The sequence below is a fragment of the Galendromus occidentalis genome, unplaced genomic scaffold (assembly GCF_000255335.2).
Source record: "Galendromus occidentalis unplaced genomic scaffold, Mocc_1.1 scf7180000077460, whole genome shotgun sequence".
Lineage (NCBI taxonomy): Eukaryota > Metazoa > Arthropoda > Arachnida > Mesostigmata > Phytoseiidae > Galendromus > Galendromus occidentalis.
This window is the reverse complement of record NW_003805448.1, coordinates 899483-923674: the sequence shown is the minus strand read 5'-3', so window position 1 is coordinate 923674 and position 24192 is coordinate 899483. Positions and strand designations below refer to the sequence as shown.

The 24192-nt window shown below is 52.1% G+C and overlaps 1 protein-coding gene across 1 annotated transcript; it reads left to right on the top strand.

Moving 5' to 3' along the window:
- The first annotated feature begins 2442 nt into the window (after nucleotides 1–2442).
- Nucleotides 2443–15989, top strand: LOC100905338 (thymocyte selection-associated high mobility group box protein TOX). Its single transcript, XM_018639843.2, has 5 exons — nucleotides 2443–2565; nucleotides 12100–12177; nucleotides 13485–13774; nucleotides 14827–14995; nucleotides 15327–15989. Exons 2-5 carry the CDS (start codon nucleotides 12121–12123, stop codon nucleotides 15765–15767), a joined length of 957 nt encoding a protein of 318 aa, XP_018495359.1. The 5' UTR covers nucleotides 2443–2565; nucleotides 12100–12120; the 3' UTR covers nucleotides 15768–15989.
- Nucleotides 15990–24192: the final 8203 nt, after the last annotated feature.

Here is a 24192-nt window from a genome sequence, read left to right as displayed (position 1 = left end):
TTTGTTGACTCCCTGCGTGAAACAAAATCAGTTGACGACTGAATTCGGAAGCAAAAGCATCAAGATAGAAAAACCAGAACAGGATACGAGAATACGGCGAGGGGTTCCCCTGAATAAGGGAGACAAGCCCATATGCTCACTTTCTTTTTCCCGGGTTCCTCTGTTTCCAGTGGGGAAACCGTCCCGCTGATGGAACACGAACGCGCTCGGGAATTTTCCACGAGATCTAGCTCCCATCATCGAGCAGTTTCTGCGAGCAATATTGCGCGGATCCCCTGGAGGACGCCTTCTAGTGAGGCTCGCCAAGGAGTTCGAGCGTGAAATCATTATGACCGCGGAGCCGTCGGAGGCTATCCCGTGAATGTGTTTCGTGGGGATATTGTTGCTAGAACACGCGGCGCTGGCTGATGGTTCCTTCCCACGGAAAAGAAGAGAAATCCAGATTGGATATCCCATAATCACTTCTTCGATTTCGACTCTGACTTCGACCCTATTTGTGTTAGTCCCCGTTCACCCATGGGATTGTTAGTTGTCGATGCCGCGCTAAGGACACGATTGTTTTGTCCGTCATCGCAGATTGCTGTTATCGTTCGGTTCAGGTCTCTCAGCATTATTCCACATGGGGAGCGAGTGTTGAGCCAGCATGATTCATACGTTAGCTGGAAGTAAAAGGGGGGAATATATCAAGAAGAGAATTAGCGGCCCGCCAACAAACTCTTGTTGTGGTTAGAGCGCTTCACATCACCAGATCAACAGTTCCACATTAATATTGATGGTGATGATGTGTTGAAATATTAATCAAGGGGATGAATTGTCGATGAGAGTGGTCGTTGTCATCGAGAATACTGATCATAAATAACCTACAATAATGGAAAATAGAGAAGAAGCATGAGAGAGCTGTACATAACTCGGAGACGGTCGCGACGGCCGGCCTTTCGGAGGACGAACGTCCGGGAAGGGATGAAGGAGAAAGAAACAAACAAAGAAAGTATTTGCACCGCAATCGCCAATTAATAATGTTTACTATTGAGAAAGATATGAGACGAAGAAGATTGATTATGATATTGATTATAATAATAATAAATTATCAAAAGATGTATCGTCAGTAGAGAGAGACTACCTGAAATGGTGTTTTTATTTCGGGACATTCAAAAACGGCTATCCTTCGTTTGAAGAGACTGTCAGTTTATGCGGAATCCGAGGATCGGAATGTACATTGCTGCGGCGGGGAGCGCTGCCTTTATACCGATCGAGTCGTCTACGGCTCGCTCACAGGAGAGGCTTCGATTGTACAGACAAAGCCACCGAATCCGAAGACTCGAGGCACAAGGGTATGACTAGATCTCAAATTCTGCTCAGGCGTCCCCAAGAGACCCGCAGTCGCCAATACGAGTGCGGAAGGGATCAGAGATTCTTCGCAATCCGGTGTCCACCAGGGGATTGGATGACAAATTCAGGGGAAGGATGAGATAGCTGATGATCATGGGCTAACGTCAGCGTCATCGTTGTCTGCAATTCGGGAATATGCCCATTATCGCACGAGCTCCCAGCAGTCGCCAAAAGGCCGAGTATTTCCAAATACTATATAGGTCCGAAGTCGAACTTCGAGGCTCGAAGCTCGACGAATATGGACCTTGGTGTATTCAGGTATCTCCGAAATTTACAGTATCGAATGAAATACTCCGTAGAATACGCTTGGCTCTCAAGCTCAAGGCGGGATCCGAACGTGCTTATGCGAACTCCTATAAAAATCGACTATATAGAATAACGTGATCACATCGCTCTCGCAGATGTGAATACAGACGAGATCCGTCGTGGATCGTGTGTCAGGCGGTTGAGATAGCATCTGCGGATGTTGTTCCTTTGATCGCTTTCGTGGAAGCAGCGGAGCTTGAGAGCTCGCTCTCTCACGAAGTCGTTGCGGAAGGAGTCATTGAACCCAGAGCCAGCCTGTGCGCTTGAAACTTCATGTATCTCGTTATGTCCCATGGCGGGTACCGATACTTCGGACCCGAGCAAGACCCAGCTTCCGCCTGCTTCGACCGAGCAGTCCTGGAAGCTGAGGAGGAAATCTCGGAGAGCCGAACCCAGGGTTGCTCCCCTGGCCGCCATCAACAGGAGGGATCCGACGATACATTGTGGGTTGAACTTTCAAAATGGCTGACGCGTTATGTCCTTCCCGAAGCACCGTGCAGCTTCGGCGGCCGAAATCATGGTGAGAAAAAATACATCAAGTCGTCGGTGGGCCTCGTGGTCCCCACATCAATCGACGATCGTTCCTTTGACTCTCGAATATGCTCCGTGAATGGATTTGCCGGATCGTTTCGAGGTTTCGGAGCGAAATCAAAGAAATGTAGGATTTCTGAGAAAACCGATGAGGCAGAGATCATCCTCATCATCATCTGTGTTTACATCACCCTCCCCAGCTGCTGCTGATGGTCGTCGCTGCTGAGAGTGTTGTAGGCGCGAGGCAATGCTAGTGATCGAGATAGTTGAATATCTAACAAACTCGTGTCAGGACAGCTAGGCTTTGTGTAGATAGGTGCAGTAGCTCATTACAGGCAGGTCAGTGTACGACGGAGTTCGTCAGTTTAGGTTAGGCGCGCGTTGAAGCGATTTAGTCCTAGCGATACGGTTTGCGGACCTCCGCTCGGGGAACGCGTTCCCGATAATCGATTTTTAATCAGTGAAGAAGTCAACGGACGATCCGGATTCTCGACCCTGTCGGGTCTGTCGAATCCAGCGAGCGCATTCGCGCTCAAACACCTCGGTGTCGCCTTCGCTTAAAGGCTTCAAGGTCTTCATATTTTTCTGTACAGAAAATGCGCTGTGGGAAATTTCGCTTGAGGCCCAACAACGGACCCACCGATCAGGGGTTCCCGGAATCATGGTGAATTGGTCAGTTTATGCATCGATCGGAAGCTCCTGATCTTCAGAATCCACTTCCGACTCGGAGCGCACCGATCAAAAGTGAACTCGCTATGAAATCAAGGCTTCGGGGGGCGACTACCTTGTGCAGACACTCAGTCGATTGAGTCGGTCGTCGGTCGGTCGGCCGCTCGGTCGCTCGGCTGGCCGGCCGGCAGGCAGGGTCGATCCCCAGTATTCAGCCGGGTTTTTATATTCATGCCAACGTCGTGTTAGCCGTTGGGAGGAGGTAATGATGGGCATTTGAGAATTCTGTGAGTTCCACCGGCGGACATTCGGACTTTTTGTTTCGTTTTCGGATCGAGAACGCTACCTTTCGTTCGCTCCATTGTTTCTGTTGTGAGGAGTGTCGATTTATAGAGCGAAAAGCTGAGTGAGAATTATTTAAGGTCGCGTCTTGATGTAAGCCCTTTCGTGTGAAGTGTCCAACGTGTGATGTTTGGAGCTCCTTGACGATCGAGTATGTGTGGCGTAGCTTTCGAATTAACGGAGTCCTAATGTCTCAGAAGATCGATCCAGAATTGACTCTTTCTAAGTGGGGAGATGTGGTGCAGGTCCCGGCTTCCGGCTCCCATCGAAGAACACGTATTCAAAACTCGCGAATGATATTGTCAGATCCACACAGTGTTTCGGGTCCGGGGCTCATGAGATCAGGCAGGAGCGAACTGAAGGAGGAAAAGATACAGATCATGTCCGACCCTCCCAGTAGGCCAGGATAATATAACCGCCCCATAATTTTGTTTGCCGGCTCCTGCGTTCCTTCGCGTCCTTTCAGGCCGATGCGCTGAAGGAGAGGGCCGGAATTTTCACGATTTCACCGATGATCACAACCGATTCGCAGTCACTCGGATCCTTGAGATTTCGAGAGGGCATCGAGAGAATGCCATTTATTGTTGTGACATATGTTCAGAACTCGAAGCTTGCTTCTAATTACCGCTGATGAAGCGCAGACGGAGCGATCCATGTGCATGAGAGAATCGAAGTCATGATTGGGTCGGGGTTCCGACGGGAGACGATGTTTCATGTGCGAAATGTGAACGGGTGCTTCTCGGACGGTGCTACGCGATCGATTATTTCGACGAGGGTATACAAGCAAATATTTGCGGTCGGAGGCGGTGACTTGAAAGCTTAAGAGAACACGTCGGACGAGAAAGCCACGATATCCGAGCGGGAAGAAAACAGAGCCCCAAATGGAAGAAGGCAATGGAAAGTATGAAACGCGGAACGTTCGAGACACGGAGCGCATAACGTGTCTACGGCGGTCCGAGCAGGAGAAATACTCGGGCCTGAGCTGTCCCCAGTGAGGGAAGACGAAGAGGAGGAGGTCGTGGAGCGCAATTGTAAAGCCATTACCGAGCGTCTATCAATCTTTCGGATGGGTCCGCGTTGCGTCGTTGTCGTCGTCGTTACTGCTGTTGTTGTAGAGAAGACCACCTGGTCCTGAGGCTCATCTCGTCAAAGGGTTTCAACCCGACGCGGCGGCGGTGAACATCACTACCTCCCGCCCGCCGCCGGTCTTGCCTTTCCCGACTGACCGTGACTCGTCTTGCTTCCGCCGCGCACAGTGAAGTGAAGCGGGGACCTTGCGGGAAGGATGGGGAGCGAGCCCGAGGGGGAGCCCCGGCGAGTCTGTCTGTCTCATCGGAAAAGGGCTTCTTGGTGGTGTTGGTCGTGCCGTCGTCGCCGCCGCCACGACCGCCGCCGCCGCCGCTGCTGCTGCTAGTGGTAGCGTCGGTGGAGGCGGACGGAAAAGCGGCGGCGGTAGCGGCAGTCGTGGCGGGCGCAAATATTACTGGCTAGTACGTTCTCAGTTAGGAGTGGTCTCCGCGATGTCGGTTCGTTGTAACAAAGTTTCATTGCATGCCTGCGGGTATTGCAGCAGAACGTGGCGAGCGAATTGAGTGCGGAGCCGAAGGAGGGCGCTGCGGTTTGAGATCGATGTTCTCCGTTCTCTTGGAGTCGTCCTCAGCACACTCCTGGCAAGCAGCACCCTCTCCGGACCCGAGGCGGCACGGGACAAGCCCAGCATATAGACAAGCAGGCAACCTAGCAGCCCTGGCAGGCAGTCAGTGAGGCAAGCAGGCAGCCAGGCGACCATAATATTTTGAAGCGGACCGCCAACGGAGAGGAAGGACAGTGGCGTGCAGCTGCTGCTGCCGCTGACCAACGCTCCTCAACGAGCTCGCAACGTGCACGTGACTCCGGCCTCAAGGATGTAAACTACGGGTGCACTTAAGTTTATTTTTCCTGCTGGATTCTCACCTTGTTGTTGTACTACTTGTTCTACGAGTCCCCAACTGGACAGCGGGAGCGAATCCATCGGACGGAAGCCGCACTCCTCTTACGTCGTTCGATCTCCTGCAACCGGGTGTCGCCTGCATCGAGTGAATATTCTCACGGATTTCGTTAGAAGGAGAAGAAGTGTTTTGACGTGGTGTGGCTCCTAACGTGCATCGACTCTGTGGAAGGACCAGCGTTTTCCTATATGGACAGCGTTTGCAGAGTTCAAACCGTCAAGCCATAAAAGCGTCGAGAAATTGTAAGCGAGTTTTCCGCAAAGGAATTCCTAGATCCACTGTGTCTAATGGTATCAGCTCAACATTATGTGGGAGACGTCACGCTTGCGCGCGTATTCCGCATACATGGAAAAGTAGCTCACTGAGGGCGTCGATAGAGGGAATAATTTCGAATGATCGTCAATATTCATGATTCGGTGAGCGTGATCGCTCCTCAAGGAAGCAATCTCATCCCCCCCCCCAATATGATCCTTCTCTGGCCTCACATCCTTGCTCATTTGTGTGTATGCCGCGGCATTATCATACGTTATCCCGCAGCCATGAGCTGCGCGGCCACGGATTCCTCGCAGACCAATACCTCATGGAAGAGACAGAATGAAAGGGAGCGGTGCGGAGGAAGGTAACGGAATGCCTTATAAACGGGTATACATAGTCGGCTCAGGACTGAAGGGTATACGTCGCGATCGGGGTATACATGTTCTTTGCGTCATTGTCGAGCGGCGACGATCAATCATGGACTCACGCGCGCCTTCTCGCCCACATGTACTCTTGATACCAGTCGTCGACTTCGAGCGAACTGACATGCTGACCCATGAGAGCGACCGACCGACCGACCCGCCTCTATCCCAATATCCCACCATCTGGTCTTGCGGTCGTTCTGGACACGACAGCAGTATTCCCAGATTAAAAAGAAATGTATGCGAGTTAGTGCCGAGTTCGGGTGAGCGTGCGACAAGAAAAGTGCAGTAGGTCGCAGAAACTGCCATATAGATGAGAGTCAGAGGACGAGCGCGGAGGGCAGCGGGAAAACTGGAAAAGGAGGAGAGCCCGGAGAGCGAGCGGGTCGGCCGCGGCGGCGGACGAGCGTTCGGTCGGTCGGTCCGTGGGTCTTCAGTGGCGGCCCGTGGCAGGGCGCACTGGAGCTCAAACTGTTCGTGCGTTCGTTCCTTCGTTCGCTTTTCCCGCTGCGTGCGCACTCACTCCCTCCCCCTCAGGAAGAGGGGCTCGGACACCGCGTTCCCCGACTCCTATCCTCGCCCGCGCGCCCGCCCGCCGGCCTCCCAGCCCCGCCCGACTCCATTTTCCCCGCTCGGCGCTGCCGCCGCTCCGTCCCCATTCTCGAGCCAGTACCCCCAGTGCCCCGGTCGCCTCTCCCCGACAACTCTACAACTGTACATTCGTTTTCTTGCCAGCAGCGCATTGGAGTCGCAGCACTTTGGAAAAAAGGTTTTGAGCCTGAAGCCTGCTTTTAGACAGCCGCGTTCCTCCTTCTCGTTTGGCTCACAGGGTAGTTGGTTGCCTCCTTGCTCGCTTCTATCCTCGCGTGTTACTCATTGCGCACTGTCGAAACGAGAAGTGGAAGTGTGCATAATCTTGGGAAAAATGCTCCTCACCTTGGTTCATCCAGTTTCCCTACTCGCTGGAAGGGATTTCCTCAGGACCTCATTTATCAAATCTCCCAGAACCGTGTTTTCTAGCCTTGCGTCCCGGGAACTCCCCAGAGGGACTGTCCTGTCTCGACGTCCCCATCTGAGGTTCTACCCACGGACGCATCCTATGAAAAGCCGAGAATTCGAGGATGCGGATGCGTAAATTCCATCCCTAGAAAGGAACCCGCTCTCTGCGAGCAGTTTTGCGGCTGTCTGCGGACAATATCTGTCTCGGCTGCATCAGAGGAATGACTCGTCGTTGGAAGGGTGGAGAGACAGTTCACGGGATTTAATGGGATCGCTGTTCAATTCTGCTTCATCTCATGATATCTCCCCGCATCCCGATGAAAAAGCTCAGAAGAGCAGGATCTCACGGGGGTACCTACCAACAAGACGAAGTGGAATCGGCGAGCGTTCGGGTCCGTTCAGCGGAGGGAGTACAACATATATATTCTGCGGCTGTGCTGGGCTCGGTTCAATTTCGTGACGTCATTTCCCCTTTTCCGGCGCCATCCATTACTCATCAGTCTGCTTCCTCAATCGTGCTCTCCTTCGCTCTTTTGCTTGGTGAACCCCCACAAAAGCATGCAGCTGAAAACCAGTCAACGAAAAGTTGACAGCAGACAGATCGACTGACTGGAGAAAGACCGAACCGATCGAACAGAGTAACGAGAAACTCGGGAGTCGGGCAATATAGGAGCTCCTGAGGTCTCATTGAGCCGCAGCGTTTGACTCAAAGCTCTCGTGCCGTGACGTAGCTCCAGTCGTTTTCGGTCGTTCGGTCATCAGGCCGAATCTCCGATTTCCTTTCCGGAAGGAGGTCGTTCCTTGCACCGACCGCCAAAGCGGCGAGCTGCCCATCCTACTCAACGCGTCGAACGAATCGATTCGATCAGAAAACAAGGCAAACGACGGCGACAACCACCGCTGAGTCGGACTGGGAACCGTGATCTCTTGTCCGGAAGGAATCCGGGTTCGGTCCGCAGAATGCGATTTCTCTCCGAGACAGTCGATGACGGACCCGAGGAAGAACTGTTTCGGATGACGGAGTGGAGAACCCGATCTCGGTGACAATCGCTCGGTCTCTAATTCTTCTCATTTGCCATGGGGTATGACCGTAGGACATTGTCGACATGTAACTCGAGTCAAGTCGACCTCCGAGATTCGGAGGAGTTTCGATCGCACTGAGAAAGGTCATACAATTAACGCAGTATCTGATCGTGAGTTCCCCAAGAGGGGGAACGATATTCTCGTCGGTTCTGGATGAGCGTGTGTCGGTCGACCTTCTCTGTTTCCGTTCCGTGGGCAACGTTCATCCTTGACCTTGCTGATCGTTCGCTGTCAGAACGACTAGGGTTGGACAAGCGAACAGGCGCCCGAGCGGGCGGGCGTGCAGGCGGCCAGACAAGCGGTAAAGCGAGCGGGTGGCCGCTCGCGGGAGTAGTGGCGGTGTTTCCCCCTCTTCCCCGGTACAACACGCGCTCCCATCAGAGGGCATCCACGGAGATCGTTTCCTTGCCCGTCTCGGCTCTTCCGCCCACCATCGTTGCCGCCGCCGCCGCTGCCACCGCAACGGAGTCCCTCCGAACGACAGCACCTTCGGTTAAACCACCCGCTCGTCGGCAGGCAGGCAGGCGGGCGAGCGGCGGCGGACCGATTCGAACGAGCGGTTTTCCTCCCGTCGCAGACTCGACAAGCTACCGCTTTAGAGCGATAAAAGTGCTCTTGAGAAAAAACCCACGATCCGGAGGGGAGGGCATTTAAGCAATCCGGAGCCGCGTCGTTAGGCTTGTCGGGAAGTCTCGTGATTCTCGGTGGCAATCGCAGCCCTCTATTTACTCCCACGCGTGACTAGCACCTTCTGTTCTATTCCTATTGATGAGGGGAACTCAAGGAGATTTCGGTGTTCCAATCCTCAGCGTACCAGGGTCAACTATCCTCGGTCGCCGGGCTATTTTCCCCTGGAGGAATCTCCTGTCTGGCTCAGGCACTGGTCGATGTCAAGCTCCTCCCGGGCTAGCACCGATCCGTGCTGGCGTCGAGCATTCGATTGTCGTGCGGAGTTGGCTCGGTGGGTTTTCAGTCGAGCAAACGAGCGAACACGCATACAAGCGAACGAGCGGGCGGGCGAACGAGCGGTTTGCGGCGGCGCCACACGAGTCTCGGCACCGCGAATCCCTCTTTTTACTCTTCTCTTCTAGAGTCTTCCGCTGTGGAAGGGTGGTGGCCTGTTGTGAGTTTTCGCTGCCCATTCGCCCTCTGACAGCCAGTCGGCCTCGCAGTTCTTTCCCTCTTCGTCGTCGTCGTGCGAACCCTCGTCGCATGCAAAACAGCTTCCGCCGACGGTTCGGAGTCGTCGCTGCTGCTGCCGCCGCCTCTGTCGTGGCAGCAGCGGCGGCGACACCGCAGCGCGATATAACGCACTCCGCACACTTTTCGCCGGCGCCCCGACTACTGCCGCCTATGGCAGGAGCGGCGGCGGTTGCATTGAAAGCGCTGCCACCGCATGTTGTTGGAAACGTGCATGGGAATAATCGGGTAGTATGTTCATAGTCCGCGGACCGTCACCGCTCTTGTGTGAGCTCCTCCGCTCGTCGTTGAAATCCTCTGATGGTTCGATCCCGAAGTTGGAGATCGAATCGACGAACATTTTGCAGATCCTCTCGGAGATCATCATATTCAAAGCGGCGCGGGAGAATTCGGGACCATGTAAAATTGGGGATAGCTGCTCGACCGATGCTCGCTAATGGTAGTGATTACTTCCAACTACTCACTCCCTGAGAGGTCTATCGTTTTGTTCCTAACTGCCATCAAGCTCTGCGAGAGACCGGAGTTCAGGCATACGGAGGGGAGGAATAAGACATCACGGTGGTTAAATGGTCGCTTTTTCGCTTGTCGCTCTCGAAATGGAGTTCTTCTTCCTCCGACGGGAGCAGCCGAGGTGTGAATCGTCTTTAAATATGAACGAACAAGTTCTAAACACGAGACAAGGAGAGGGCCGCGCAAAGTCGACTCGAGTGGAGTTCTTCCTCCCCATTCCACCGAAAGGAAGCAACGAACGAACGAACGAACGAACGAGCGCACCAAGGAACGAAGGAAGGGAAGCGAGAGAGTGATCTGGGCTTGCTTGCTTGCCTGCCTCCCTGCTCGCTTGCTTGCCTGGTTGTAGATGGGACTAGCGCCATCGTGTTCGGCACCGGAAAAGAAATGCGTATGCCCTGCCCCTGTTTCGCATGCGACGTTTCGCAAACGAACACCTCAACGGACTTTGCGTACTCGCTCCCCCTCCCCTGGGCCTCGTCTATCTGTAGTCACATCCTGACCGCAGAATTAAGGATCCCGTCAAATCACAGACAAAATCACGCGGCAGATAGGACGGTCGGCGTAGTCTCCTCGCAAGCAAGATCTACGGCTCAGAAACTTTGAGAACCATCATTCGAACATCTGAATTCGCGGGCAGGGGGAGGAATCGGACCTCGCTGAATCCACCAGCGACCTGATTCCAGTTCACACAGAAGACCTCTGCCAGTTGCCGCTCTGCCTCCAATTGCCATGCCGGAGAGCCAGCGTCTTTCCGACATCTCGATTCGACGGAGTCATGCCAGAGGGACATATCTTGGGCTAGTTCGGTTCCCTCCCAATCTCACACATTTCCCCGGAGCTCTTGTCGCTAGACCAGGCAGGTATCGATTCCGCCTGCCAACAAGCCGAAGACTTGTCCGCTTGCATCGGTTGCGCCGCAAAAGCTATTGGGTCCCTTTCATTGTAGGAGTTCCCCGTCGTTGTTCCTCTCGATTCTTTTTCCCACCACACGAGGACCATTGCCAGCAATAGCAGCGGCATCGGGGCCGCCGGCGGATTCCGCGGACTGTACTTACGTTCGGCATCTCCGAAACGCTGTGAAACAAGCGATGCGTATAGAGAAGCTATTCCAGGGGACAGGGAAATGAAGGGGGCCGAGCACGGGGAATGGATGGCGTCTGAGGGGGTCATATATAAGCGGGGTCTTTTGCCCCGTCCCCGCCTCACCCGCCTTGCTGCCCCATGTTTCCCACCCATACAGTCAACCAAGGTTTCGGCCGGGAGAAGCGGCGGCGTGAAGGCAGCGCAACCAGCCAGCCAAGAGCTCCCGCGCAGGGCTCTGACGGGCGCCCGTTCGAGGGAAGGAAGCCGGGAGAGGGGCCAAGCTCCTCTATCGATTCGGAACGCAATTTTGGCCCCTTTTTCGCCACCGCCTCCACCGTTCTTCTTTCTCGACTCAGTCAGGGAATTTTTCCTTCGTTCTGTTCACCGCAGCCCCTGAATTCGCGACGGCCTCGGGTTTACCTTCCGAAGAAACGGCAGCTTGACCCCGTTCACTCCGCGAATTCAGCGGGGACTTTTTCAGCGAAACATATTTCCCATCTTTCCCGGAAGCTTCATAGACAAGACGGAATCATCACCGTTTACCGTAATAATTAGCCTCCAAGCGAACGGGAGCGAGCGAGTCGAGTTTCCGAGGAGGTTCGATCCGTGATAGCCATACGAGCGATCGGTCGGGAAATATGGGAATTTACTGAACGCGGGATGAGAACGTGTAAAAATTTGGTTCGCTGCAAGCGAGCTCCGCAGCCGCGGCGGCGGAATCGGCGGCGGCAGCAGCAGCAGCCGCCAGTCAGCTTGCGGGAGAGCAAGAGTGGAATAGGAGGAAGGAAGAGGAAACCGCGTTGAAATTCAGGCCGCAGTGTGTGTGGCGAGAGAACGAAGCGCCGCTCAGAATTGAAGTCGGCCTAATGAGCTAAGGGGCTCGAGGGGTTCAATGAGAATAACATAGGGAAGCCGGGCTCGGGGGTTCGCTGCTGCCACCGCCGCCGCTTGCCTGACTGGCTCTGGCTGTTGAGAGAACAAGGCCTTCTCCAAATGAACCCCCGTGCCGTCTTTTCTCGTTTCTTCCCCTGAGTCGAAGTTTTTCTCCGCTCGCGGAGCGCTTGTTGTAAGCAAAACGCGGAGGTATGTTTCTCGGTGGCCTTATTAGCTCCCGAGAGTAATTTCGACGCGACGGAAGCGTCTTCATCGTCTGGTTTCCCGATCGCGGAAGACTTCCTCGCGACGTACCTCTCGAGTCCCCACAAGCTATACGGGCAATCAAGGGCGATAGCAGGAAGGATATCACAGCTGAAGCGGGGATTCATTCCCACCTCCATCAAGAATAGAGCGACTAATATCGGATTATTCTGTCCTTACAGGAGCCTCTTCTGATAAGTACTATGGATCCACCTCAATTGCCTTGGCAAACCTTCGACGGTCAACAAACTTTGAATCTCGTGAGTATTCTTCCTACATCGACGAGCTTGGTCGCGCCAAATATGGTCTCGATTTCTCCGAGAAACCCGATATCGCTCGCTACCGACGCCAGAGTCGTTGTCCGATTCGTTGTTCTGACATTTCTTGTGTAGCTCCTCGTGGTTCACGCGGGCCCCTCACTCGTTTTAATCGAACGCGATATGACTATTATTTTCGGTGTATAATGCTGAAGGGATACTATAGTGGACGATGAGGCAAATAGCTGTCGGAGTGCCGATACCCGCGCCGCATTCAGAGCACGATCGCCCGGCCGCCCGCCCGCTCGCTCGCTTTGCTGAATCATCATTGTACTGGAAGTAGTTGTGGGTTTGCTGCTGCCGCTAGCGGTGCCGCTGCCCCAGATGGGGAGAACTCGATGGATCTCGTCCTTATAGTCGTAGTCTCAGTCGTCATCGTTGGAGCGATAGCTGCTGGCTTTGGAGTCAGCGACTGCAAAAATATCGGATAGATTCATACAATGTCGACTTCTTCTCGGGCTCCTCGATGCTCCCTCTCCGGGCCAAAAGTCGTGCTTAATCATCTGAGCTGTTCGTCATCCCCCTCAACTGACATTTTCCAAATTCTCCAATTCGAAGTGGAACTAAATGTAGCAATTTTTGCATAGAGTTGTTGCTCTCCCCCACCGAGAGAGGGCAAGCGAACGCAGGAGTTCTGTGCGTGAATCATCCGGAGCATTGCGAATAACATTTCGGATGCAGAACACGGGTCGGCGTTGACCGACGCCGCGGAATCGCGTACACACGCGGGGATTAGCGATTGAAATGACCAAGTGACCTTATCTGAAAGGCTACCGATCGGGATCGACACCGAACCTGCAGCTGTAGATTGAATTCTCCCCAAAAGGTTGCCGACCCTGCAAAAAAGGCTGTTTCGCCTCATTCCCTATTCCGTTCTCCCAAGCCCAATGTGGGATTTCAATACTGGGCAAGCCCGCAAAGACTCCGAGCAGCCAGCGAGGGAGCGAGCGAGCGACCAAGCGAAATATGGAATAACTCCCCGGCGCTCTCGAACGCTGAATCTACGGGACTTTGTCGGCGGCTCGAAAAATGCACCGATTCTGACTCTCTGTGAAGAGGTCTGAGACATCCTGATCGTCGGACTTCCGCGGCGCTGAGATTGTGTTCGAGACTCGGGAGGTTGGATTCTCTTCCGATCGATTTCCTTAAATTGAAAGGATACTCGGTTCTCGCGTCTTCGCTCTACGTCGAACACCAGTAATCCGTATCCGCGAGTACAGTTTATAAAGTTGTCCTCGCTCTGTTTTCAGTCTACTGCTGCCGCGGCAGCCGCGTCGCAATTCTATATGCAAGACTACATCAACTCCGGTGGGTCGAGCTTCAACTCGTTTCAGCAGTTGCACAGCAACTACCCGTCTCTGCAGTCCGCCGAAAGCACTTCGACGACTCCGGCTTCGACAAGTTCCGTGTCACCGGGAACGATTGCTTCCATCGGAAGCATAAGCTCTCTGGGTCTCCAAGCCGCTCAAAAACAGAACGGCGTCACCAAGCAGAAGATCCAACGCAAACGCAAAAAAAAGGATCCCAACGAGCCGCAAAAGTGAGTTCCGATTCGGAGAATATTCAATTTTCCCTCACCGTAATGCCCATCACAAGGCCGCACAGCGAACGCTCTCGCCGTCCTCCGTATACCCCGCGGATTGAACGCAGAATGACTACCGGATAGATCGAGCGCAACTCAATGATAATGGGAGTGTCCTTTCGCTCGGCAACCGAGGGCTTCCGCTCGAACAGGACAGAGTATGAAGAAGCGAGGGAGGATATACTGATCTGAAAAAGGCTGTTCGAGGCGAAAAGCAATCTAGATGGCTGGATTGGTCCCTGAACGGAGCAGGTGGTCCTAGATTACGCCGGCTATAGATATGATTGCCTCCCTGCGGCTCCAATGCTCCCTGTTCCTTCTCCATCCGATCTTGGGCTATCCATAGCTTAGTCGTTATATTGTGGTGCAAGGTAGAGGATTCTCCGAGACGGACAGAGCCCTACGCGCGATCGCAGAGCTATACGGGAGGAAAGCCAGTGCGACATCTTTGAAAAACTCTGGCCTGGCTCCCGACTGGTTCTTTGAGCGCTTATATCACTGACGGCGATCGCCATGACCTCGGTCGAGTCGATGACACAGTAAAATGGCGTCAATAATTTATTCCTGTGTAATCATTCGAGCCCTTTGATGATCCGTACCGAACATACTGTGTACCTGTCGCGGCTGGAGCCTTCCCGCCTCGCGACGTCTCCGCATTTCGGGGACGCGCTGAGCGCTTCCGTTCGCCAGATCAAATCGCGACTTTGTGACACGGACTGTATGTTGATCGCTCCGTGCCTAAGGACTTGCTCGACCCCAACAAGAAACCGCTTCCTGTGCTTCGGAACTCCCGAGTCCCGAATCATTGAAATGTCCATCATGTTGTATCTACTTCGGCATAAAAGTTCCCAGGCGGCCAGATACCAGGGACTGCTTGTCCCGATGCGATTTTCCGTACAGCCGATCCCTAGAATATCCTTGGTCCCCTTCCAGCCTTCAATTCCCCCCCCCCCGACCCCTCGAAGAAACTCTTCCACAATAAAAATTCTGATGATTTCCTCGTTTTCCAGGCCCGTTTCGGCGTACGCCCTATTTTTTAGAGATACTCAATCTCATATCAAGAGCCAGAATCCCAATGCAACGTTCGGGCAAATCTCGAAGATCGTCGCCAGTATGTGGGATCAACTGGACGCTGATCGGAAAGAGGTCTACAAGAAGAAGACGGAAGCGGCGAAAAAGGTATTATCATTGGAATAGCAGGAGAGATTATACAATGAAGTCCTCGGAGAGAGCGTTCGGAATCTCCCTGTCCTCAACTAGTGTTCCTGGGTAGTGCGTCGATGCAGTTTTCTCTATAGCTCGTTTACCTTTTCCTCCTTCCTTCCCCTCAGTCCGCCTCCCCCTTTTCGCACTCGCAGTCTCTTTTGTGAACTATAGGGGGTCACCCCTCTGCGAGCTGCTCCACCGAAAAGAAAGATCCCTCTAGCTCATGTAGGATGTTTGATGTTCCCCCCTGACGCCGAGAGACGATGGGCGGAAAGTTTCTCATTTTCGATTGCTGTTGTTGCAGGAATACTTGAAGGCGCTCGCCGCGTACCGCGCGTCGTTGGTTCAGAGTCCCCAGACTTCAACCAGTCCCCAAAATCCGACCGCTCGATCTCCTCTATCAACGCCCTCAATTTCTTCGTTCCAATCCACATTGGGACAGAATTTCAACGCTAATCTTATGAACGGTCTGAACTCATCGTTGGGCTTCTCGCAGAGCAACGGTAACCTCGCCACAATGGCGATGCCCATGGCTATGGGTGGTCAAGCGATGGCCAATCTGGCGAATTTCTCGCAGATGGGCTCACAGTGGACGCAGGATTCCGCCAAACTCGGTTTCAGCGCTCAAAATTGGCCTCCAGCGGCACACTCAAATTCCAACATGCACAGTGTGTATCTGGGCACTCAAATGCACGCACTCTCGAGCCAACTGGGCATGGCGCCCTGGGATCACCGGACTCGATAAGCTTATCTTGAAGAAAAAAAAAACTCAAACTCTCGTCTTCGTCGAAATCGATTGCGAAAATCGCTCGATGCAGAGAACGCGGAAAGACGGATGAAAAAAGGGCGATTACGGGATGTTCACACAATTGAAAGCCAATTACTGACAACAGTCGCTGAGGTCGTGAGCTGCTTAGAGCCGCCGGGCAGTGCCGAATTTTGTACATATATTGATGGTGATGCAGCCGAGGGATGGAGTCCTCGTATGGATGGAGAAACGATCGCCTCTCGATGGATCATTGGATCGATTGGGCCTGGGCTGAGTTTCAAGATAACTCGAAGATGGATCGCGGAGAGGAAAGAGGAGGTCGGTCGGTCGGATCTTGCTTCGAGACGGACCCTTGGACGGACTCATGACGCGCGCGGCTTCTTCATGGCAATAACAGGAATTGGCTCTTGTGTTGAAATGTACTACAGATGCAGAAAAACCATTAGACTCTTTGATTGAAGAGGAACAAAGATCGCGGAAGGGAACCACTCTACATAAGGAAGAATGAAATGGCAGATATATAATCTGAGCCTACTGATGCAACTTTATCAACCGATGGAAATTGTGTGCCTGGTGACGTCCGGATTGGTGATGGGTTTTGTTCGGTTTGGGCTTGATTTCAGACAGATTTTGAAGGAGCGAATGAGAGGATGGCTTGTGATATATCTATCTGATTCAACAACCCACTACTACATACTACCATTATTATTATTATATTATTATTATTATTATGAAGATGAGGCGATAACGTGAGGTTGAGATCTTGTCCCGCGATTGGTTAATGCTGATACGGTTCATATTATTAGTACCCATTACGGAAAGACCAATACAACACAAATGCGAATGAAGTTGTTCTTGCCGATCAGGAGATGATTATTCGCATTAGAGCAAGGTTGCCAACTTTTGATCGATGCTTCATCGCCGCCGAATCGACTCAATCTCACAGACGGAGAATATTCCCGTAGTAAACGATCGAGAAGTCACTCACAAGAATGAAGAGGAATCCATGATCACTCCCCTGGTGTAGGTACACCGAAATATAGCTGACTGAACCTTGAATCTGGGCGATGTCGGCGGTTGAGCGTGCCGAACAATAGAAGACAGCTAGAAAGCGTTTTTCTGCAAATGTTATTTTCGTACGGTCCACGGGTCGCATACAGGAACGAACACGGACAGATACATACAATATCGTCTTCCGACCCGAAGAAGATTCTCGCCAAAATTCACCATCTCACATACAATGTAAAGAGAAAAACATCTATTGAAGCGTCGTTTATGATACCTTCCGATTGAAATCTATCCATTCATACCTCTGCATTATTCTACGTTGATCACTGTCGAATTCTTGGAGCAAAATTAACAATGGTCTTACTCGGTCGCAAGGATGCTGCAACGTGCCGGTACGCGTTGTGAGGCGCGTGCCCAGAGGTGCAGCAGGACTGTTGAGACGTGTAGCTCATGTACATGGATGAGCGTACCGCCAACGTGTTGGAAGTCTGTGAACAGTAATCTTGCATCTCTTGATTGTTGTTGGCCTATCGCGATCTGCTAGAAGTTAGGAAAATTTGCCGGCTCCGAAGAGGCGCCGTCTTCCGCGCCTGACGACACGGAAAAATTGTTGAAGGCAACCGGAAACTTCCTCCACAATGTCCGGTGATCTCTGACGCTGGTGCGAATCGCGTCCTAGTCTGCTGCTGGGAGCGAGGTTTCCCTTGGATGTGCCGTGCAATGACTTTGTTGTATATACGAGTACAATCCGAAGTAAAGTCTGAGCTGACTTCTCCTTTCCCCCTCTAATTCTCGCGGAAGAGGAGCAAGTTGAAACTTATCGAGCTACTATTGACTAAATATCGGTTGGAAGGTGGTTTATTTCTTCGAGCATTTGGTTTAATGAGCATTGATTTTTTCGACTGATTGATCGAATGATTTGAGAACATCCCTGAAGAATCTGATGCAACTTAGTCTTAGACGGTGGAGACGGCGAGCGAGAGAACTTTATTCAGATGGAAAACTCGGGAAAAAGTGCGGAGAACACATTCCGCCGCGGCAGCAACGAGAGCGACGCGATAGAAAAAATCCGAAAGTTCAGATTACGAAAAACCACAGCAGCTGCGAAATCAACGACTTGAACTCAACAACAACGAGAAGATCTTATACAGCAATTACAGCAATGGAACGACGAACGAAATTGACAAACAAAATATGTACAAAATTCTGTACTTTTCTGTACTGGAACGATTGTGTATAGATGGAAAATGGCGGCGTATCCTCTTCGTTTACTAGAAAATAATAAAATATTTACTTAAAACATCAAATAACAACGCTACCAAACGAGTATAGCAATATTTGTAGTGGAACAAGAAAACCCTCCTGAGCCTCAACTAAGGAAAAATTGCGTATTGTGGCGATTGTGTATAAGAGCAGATAAACAAAAATAAAACGAGCCATGTCATGAGAATCGATGCATCTCTGATAGTTAGTCCTGGGTTCCTTAGAGAAAAGACTCATTCAGGGCGGAGATGGATCTGACAGAGCAAAGTTTCAGGATGGAAGATCGCTCATCCTACCAGCCTCAACTAAGGATCGCTGAAACTCTGGAGTTATCAGCTCCTGACTACTGACCAAGCGAGCTCTTGGAGATGGAGGCTCGCTCCGTTTTGCTCAGTCTTCGCCCGATCAAGCTTCTTGACATCTGCCAGGGGTGGGTAGATGGGTGACCGCCTAGCTGACACGAAGCGCGGGACTCCCGATGCTAGCAATGACTATCCAAACCCTGCTGCAGGGAAAACTTCGAGCGAGGCCTGCTGCCGCGAATTTTGTGTCACCTCTTGGCGTTCCGTCGTCTCTCGATGAGCTCCGGTGGAAGACGGCCCTTCTTTTAGCCCGGCGGGATCGGTGGTCCCCAGCCTCTTTGTCCCTCGAGGCGTCCTCCGGATCACGGGAAATCGGTGACTCCGATATGTTTATATATCGATGCGGCGCTGGTGGTGCAAGATTATTCCCCTACTATATGTTTATAGAAGGCTGCTAGGTGTAGGAATAAAGAATCTTCGCTATCGACCTCCTTTGTTCCGTTACAAATTGGTGGCGGCGGTGGTACGGAAGGCGACGGAGAAAACCCAACAGTCCCAACAGTGGTCCCAATTCCGATAAGTCCCACAGTCGGACCGAACGTGGTTACGGTAGAAAGTTCAGCTACCCTGTTGTAGAATTTTATCTGCGTAAGAGACATCCAGCAGTTTGACCCAGGAAAACCTAAAAGACGGATAAAGTTACTAGAAATGGACGCTACGGTCAATGTTTGGACGAAACAGACGGTCATCCGCCCAGGTTATCGTGGTGTGGACCAAGACATGAAGACCTGGTTCGCCACTGAAGTCGGACCCCATGTCGATCGGAAGACTCCCAAACCTCAATTCTACACCCGTTTCCCGAGGGGGGCGAGGAAGTCACCCAACGAATCTCATCGTCGCAAGCGGCTGCCGGAGGAAAGCTTCACGACGTTCATCCGGAAGAAACATTCATCGATGACGGATGTGGAGATCCCCTTCACAATAATAGACTTCTTCGACGAAATAGAGAATTCCTGCACCTCACCGGGGTTCCGGAATTTCTATCGCATCGAACCCTGAGGACTTATAATCTCTCGCGGACGTCACAGACTCGCAGACAAACTCAGGGAGCCTCGACAAGGATACCGAGCCCTCGGATCAGACATACTAGGACCGGGACCAGCTCGTGATCTAGAAAGCTTCCCGAAGACCAAATTGAGTGAAAGCATCCCGCACGATCACCATGCATTCCAATGCATGGGGAATCTTGAGATTCATGACCCATTTGGAATGGAGGTTACAATAGCGGGTAAAACACAAACAGACACCGGATCCGGTGTCAATGCGAATTGCCCTTCGGTCCTCGATGCGGAAGATACCGACTTCGAACTCCTAATGCCTGATTCACACCCGAAATTGACGGACGCTCAGCAAAACGGAATGAAACTTATCGGAGCTTTTTTTCGGTGGAGCAGCTCGCAAAGGGCTGACCCTATAATTCTCAAAAAGAACTGCGAGCATGAAAAGGGGAGGGGGACCGGGGGGAAGGTAGGAGGGAAAGGTGAGAGCGACATAGGAAAAAATGCATTGACGCACTACCCAGAAGAGCGGAGAATTCAACTGGAGTGTGGGGCTCATATGAATAATACCCATTGAAAAAACCTAAGGCTCTTTACCTGAAGGGAGAGAGCGGGCAGTGTTGGATTTGAAGAGTTAAGGATCATACAATGAAGGGAAGACATAAGGGTAAGCGCATTCCATACACGGGATGTGCGGGGGAAAAAGGTGGAGGCGAAATGGGCAGTACGATTGGAGAAAAGTTGGACAGAGTAGAGGTAGGGATGCTGCTTGGTACTTTCTGGTTACACGGGCGGGGACTCGATGTGAAGGAAGGGGAAGAAAGAGCCATTCTTCATGATCCATAATCTCTCGAAGAAGGTGATCTTGGGGGAGCCTTCCCGGTCAAAGTCGTTTTCTCAAGTCAATAAAGAGCCACGTCACGAATCCCTAGTCAGCCAGTCATGGAATACACCGAGGAGTCTCCTTCAAGGTCGTCGTGGAGTTCCGTGAAGTGGATGATCAAGGAAGGGGGGGTCGTTGTCTTGCCGATAGGCACTGTACCGTACGAGGACTGAACTCTGATTCATCCTGCTGTTCTTATTTTTACCCTCCTCTTTCATCCGAGCACGCCTCCACGTCCACACGGATTAATTCAAGCATGTCCCTCGAGTTTAATTATGGGAATATGGACAGATTCAGGGATCTCCTTTTCACCATACCAACATTAGTATGTGACAAGCCACTTCGAGGTCCTCGTTCGCGTCTTGAGTCTTCCGTGTAAAGTGAGAAAAGGAACGACAATACCACTAGAGAGTGACGTGTATGTTTTCGTCAGTATGGGAATCCCGTCGGAGACTCTACGAACAGGAGGTCTCTTGAGCTACTCGCCGAACAGCCGGTTCATCACGCCTTCCAGCGTCGTACGCTCAGACGAAGACGGCTCTTGTGGAGGAATCTTGGTGGTGAACCTCGAGCGTTCTCCCATTCACCTCAAGGAGGGCAGGTTTTTTGGTCGGGTCTAGATTCCGGAACAGGTCAAGTCACAAGGTGAAAAACGGTATGAACAAAAGAGTCCGTTCGATATAGCGACGATAAAGATAGGTAAAGATCTAACGCCGAGTCGAGAAAAGACAGTCATCAGAACAGACCGAACAGACGCCTCAACGGAGGCGGAGTGCCACTCGTCGGCAGACCGAATGCCTGGCTGTAGTTTGGGCCGTCCAAAAGTTCCACCCCTACCTGTACGGGCGCCACTTTGAAGTTATCACGGACGGGGTCGCCCTGAAATACCTCAATAGTAGAACCAATCTTTCGCCGAAGTTGATTCGATGGGTCTTGGCCGTTAAAGAATCTGATTTTAAGGTGGTCAACCGGAGAGGAAAAGACAACGGGAATGCGGAGCTTCTGTCCCGGTTGACTGTCGCTCCGATCCAAATCGACCGGCTCCAACGGGAACAGTATGTTGATCCCAACTGGCGTCGTATGATGGAGCAAGTACAACAGGGAGACTCGTCAATGAGTTACGCTGGGCGGAACGGCTTGCTCTATCGGAATGGCCGGCTGTATGTCCCTAGTTCCCTGACGAGTGACGTCATTGAATTTTGCCTGAGAACGGTATGGCAGGACATCCAGGCGTGCGCCGAACGGAGCGATGCGTCCGCGAGAGGTTCGATCCGGGATGCGTTACGTCCACCTAATCGCCGCGGGTCGAGTTTCCTGTCGCTCCGTGGTGTAATCTCTCGAAACAATGATTAACACTGTCGGGCAGATGGGGAAGATCGTCACGGACAATGCGACATGCTTTCGGGGATCCGTACTAGTGGATCATCTTCAGAGGATTGGTACATACTCCGGACATTCGGACGCCGATGGGCCATCCGCAATGTAATGGCTTAGCCGAGCGAACCATACGAACATTGACGGACCACTCAGCTGCTCTGGTTCAACAGGGCTTCCGGGCTGTTCGAGGTATGATCCCGCGGATCGCTTTCTCTCTGAACTCAACTGTGAGTGAATCCCTTCAAGAAAGGCCGTTTGAGATGGGGTTCGGATTTCCCGCGGTCCTACCAGGAGAACCTCCTGGAGGTCCTCGGGAATCTCGTCCAGCAGAGCGAATTCGTCAACAAGGCCATCCTAAGCTATCGGTCGCCCAAGCCCCCATGAAATCTCGGTATGGTGCGGTCCGGTCGAGGCCAGTGCCTTCGTGTAACGGCCAAGAGGTATTGGTCCGAATCGCAAAAAAGCAACCTGATCCCTCCAAGAAGTTGTATCCCTTGGATCCGCGGTTCTTGGGTCCGTGGACAGTTTAGCGTAAAGTCGCTCCGTCGACCTACGTCGTACGAGATAGGTCCGGACGTCTGCTAACCCTTAATAATAAAGACCGTCGGCCTTTCGGACGGGGACGTTCGGGCAACAGTAGCGTGACCGATAAACGGCGCTAGCGATGTGGGATCATTCCCCTACTCTATCATCATCATCTCTATGAAAGGCTGCTAGGTGTAGGAATAAAGAATCTTCGCTATCGACCTTTCCTTGTTCCGTAACAAAATGCATAGATACATATGTGAGAACATATGTCCACATTTCGCGTCGAGATCCCGCTCACCTGCCGAACGAAGTTTCGGAAGATTTCCTAGTCCTGGGGTGCCCTGTCTAAGAATATTGAATCTGGCGAATGTATGATACAGTGAAACCTGTCTCTGTGTCCGAAGGGACCTGAGGCAAACCTGAGTGATCGGACCACACTATGGAGGGAGGGGCCGACTCGATTCCTGTTAGAGGACCCGCTCAATGGGACCACCTGGGTAATCGGACCGCTCTTCTGGTGCACCGCGGCTGATCCTATTAGACAGGTTCCACTGTACAGTAGAACCTAACCCATGGGACCTCCGTACAAAGGGACCACCTGACTTATCGGACCGGTTCCTCCGCGAGACGATCGCCACGGAGCCTGTTACATACTAGACGCGTAGAGGGTCAACCTGAGAGGTCGGAGCGAATTTCAACAGCACCGCGCGTGGTCTAATTAGACAGGTTCCTCCTAAACTCTTCCAGTGAAGGGCAAATATGTTTTACCAGGCGGCTGACCCGTATGCTCTTCGAATATGGAAAGCGTTTTCGATAGGAACAGAATCCCGACTGCCGCCTATGATTCATGAGATTATGTGCAACATTTCTTGAGAGCAGGGAGAGCTAGCGCTCACCATTCACGAGCAATGGAGGAGCTCTAGTGATTCTACCGGCTCTGCTCAAATTCCGTGCCCTACCCAAAAAAGCATAAACGCGTGGTGCCGATCGAGCTGGGGAATTCGAGAGGAGACACGGCTTCATATCTTCGCGAAAAACGATTATGCATTGGATTAGAGCGCACGTAGTCTGATCAGGGTACGGTGCCAGCGGCCACTCAGGATCAGACACTCCAAGTTCGAGAGGTTTACTACTCTGGGGGCAGTCGAGCAAGTCTTCTTACGAACCGCGCTGGGACTTGCGTTGCTCGTCAACACATTTGGGAGACACTAGATGAGTTCGTATCTTCCTTGCTCTACAATGAAGATTCGTGTTTCACTCCGACCAGATGCTGGGCCACTGAGAACTTCCTATCGGTTGAAATTCCCTTTCCGCAAACTTTGCAAAGAAATACGCGACCGTCCGTCGAGAGAACGTCAGCACCGTAAGCTTTCTCAAAGGTCTCCATTCTCGACTTCGCGCACGATTTCACTTTCGGCATTCCTGCTGGGACACTCGTTCTCTCACTGCAGTCTCAGACAGGGAAGATCGAAGCACAGATTCGGTATGAACAACGCGAGTTCAAGGCATGAATTGTCGAAATTGTTTCATTGCGAAAGATGATGACCATCGATTCCGAACATGAGTGAGCGGTATCATGGCTTAGCATGGATCTCCTGGCGTGATTTCTATGTCGGCGAAGATGTGCACATGCCTATATATCCAGAGACAAGGGGCGGACGCCCTCAGCTTTCGCAGTTTGGTCGATTCTTCAATGGCGATTCAGCCTTAAAAAAAACGTACTCTTGCAAATCGGGAGCGCTGTTCCGGAATGAAATCAAAATATAGCAGGCACTATGAGCAGCGAAATCCCGAAATATGCATGCTCAGACAGAATATTCCTAAATAAGCTTTTCCTTGCGATATGTATAGGCTTTCAGCTTGAGAGTCTGAGCTTTAAATATGTCACGTGAATACTGACTCCCAGGATACCGCTGTTTCGCAGAGGCTCCCGGACGTGCGGGTCCAATGGAGGCTCAGTAGTGCCTTGAGTCCTCTGGTGT